This window comes from Phaseolus vulgaris, chromosome 3, assembly GCF_000499845.2.
Source record: "Phaseolus vulgaris cultivar G19833 chromosome 3, P. vulgaris v2.0, whole genome shotgun sequence".
In the NCBI taxonomy this organism is placed as follows: domain Eukaryota; kingdom Viridiplantae; phylum Streptophyta; class Magnoliopsida; order Fabales; family Fabaceae; genus Phaseolus; species Phaseolus vulgaris.
Window position 1 is genome coordinate 14057305 of NC_023757.2, and position 1952 is coordinate 14059256.

Here is a 1952-nt window from a genome sequence, read left to right on the forward strand (position 1 = left end):
ATGACAGAACAGCAAGCACCACCTGCTAAGAAGACACTTGGAGATTATGTAATGTACCAAGGACCAAGACATTTTTCTAGTATTGCAATACTTACTACTACCAAGGCCTTGGAAATAAATCCCGATTTTCTCACTCTCATCCGTGCCTATCAATTTACAGCAATAGAACATGAGGATCCATATTCACATTTGGATACATTTTATGAATTGGTAGGAACAATGGGTTTTCAATCAGGTGATCTTGAAAATGTTTATATGCGCTTGTTTTCTTTTTCATTGGCAGGAAAGGCTAAGGAATGGCTCAAATCACTTCCAAATCAGAGCCTAACTAGCTGGAAGGATGTAGAGGAAAAATTTTTGCAAAGATTTTTTCCAATTTCTCGCTACATCAAAGCAAAGTCTGAAATCTCTATGTTCAGACAAGGAGCAAATGTAGTCTTTTGTGATACATGGGAAAGATTTAAGATGATATTGAGAAAATGCTCAAATCATGGGTTTGAAGATATTTCTCAACTGAGCATATTCCTGAATGGTCTCAGATCTGACATAAAGATGCTCCTAGATGCTGCAGCTGGTGGCACAATGATGGCCCTTGATGTAGAACAAGCGACAATAATTATTGATGCATTGGCATCAACTGATTATAAAGCCCAACATGATGGACAAGATCTTCAGAATAAAGGGTTGTTAGAAAATGCACTCTTGGCTAAAAATAAGATTCTGACACAGCAGATTGAGCAACTAACTGCACAAATGGCTAAATTGCCCCAACAATTATATGTTGTTCATTCATCTCAAAGCCAAAGTCAGTCAATCAGGTGTGATTTTTATGGAGGTGTTCATCCTAATGGTCATTGTTTTTATCAGAACAATTCACCTGAAGTTGAGGATCCATCCATGCTTGAAAGAATGAATAAAGTTGAAGACGCTCTGACAAAGATTGTGAGCGTGCAGGACAATATTGTGAGAGCGCAGGACAATAGCATGGCCATGATTAGGAGTATAGAGATCCAGATGAGACAGCTGACCAAACAAATTGCACAAATTGTGGAGGAACAAAGTGGCCATTTTTCAGTCAATGGGCAAACCAATTCAATAGAGCATTGCGATAATGTAGTGGCTGAAAAAGAAGAAAAAGATGAGATAGAGGGGAAGAGAGATGAGAAAGAGAGAAGTGAGGAGGAAAAAATAAAGAAGAAAAGTGAAAATAAGGAGAGAGGAGTTTTTGAAAAAGATTTATCATATCCTCATTCTCCTTCAAAAAGCGAGAAGGAAAGAAAATTCTTTGATAAATTGCTCCCTAAAAATTATTTTGCAGGAAATTTGAAGCAAGATTCAACATTTGAAAGATTTCGAAAGAATAGGAGCTATATTGAAGAAAAAAATATAGAGCTGGAGGATAGATACAGTGTCATTATTAAAAAAGGCTTGCCTAAAAAATTCAAGGACTCAGGGAGTTTTAACCTTCCCGTGTCTATAGGTGATTTATTAGTAGCCAATGCTTTATTGGATTTGGGAGCAAGCGTCAATATAATTCCTTTGGCAATGCTGAAGAAAATAGGTGATTTAGAGATTAAACCCACCAAGATGACTTTAAAGTTAGCTGATCAAGTAACCAAGTATCCATATGGTGTGGTTGAAGATGTTCTCGTCAAGGTGGATAAATTCATATTTCCTGTGGATTTTGTTGTGATGGACATGAAAGAAGATGAGGAGGTTCCCTTGATACTTGGAAGACCCTTTATGAAGACTGCTAGAATCATAGTTGATGTCGACAAGAGAACTTCAAGTTAGAACTCAAGATGAGGAGGTAACTTTAAATCTTTTTAATGGTCTTAAAAATTTTAATGCAGGGGAAGAATGTGTACAGAAGGATGGATCACAGAGATATTCCATCTTGAAATAAACAGGCGTCAAGCTAGATGACGTTAAACGAGCGCTTACTGGGAGGC

At 37.2% G+C, this 1952-nt stretch overlaps 1 protein-coding gene across 1 annotated transcript; it reads left to right on the forward strand.

Annotated features, from left to right (window-relative positions):
• Positions 1 to 1794, forward strand: LOC137839163 (uncharacterized). Its single transcript, XM_068648289.1, has one exon. It carries the CDS (start codon positions 1 to 3, stop codon positions 1792 to 1794), a length of 1794 nt encoding a protein of 597 aa, XP_068504390.1.
• The last annotated feature ends 158 nt before the right edge of the window (positions 1795 to 1952 follow it).

What these genes read in the sequence shown, in the direction of transcription:
- LOC137839163 (XM_068648289.1), top strand. Translation starts at nt 1, where the DNA reads ATGACAGAACAGCAAGCACCACCTGCTAAGAAGACACTTGGAGATTAT.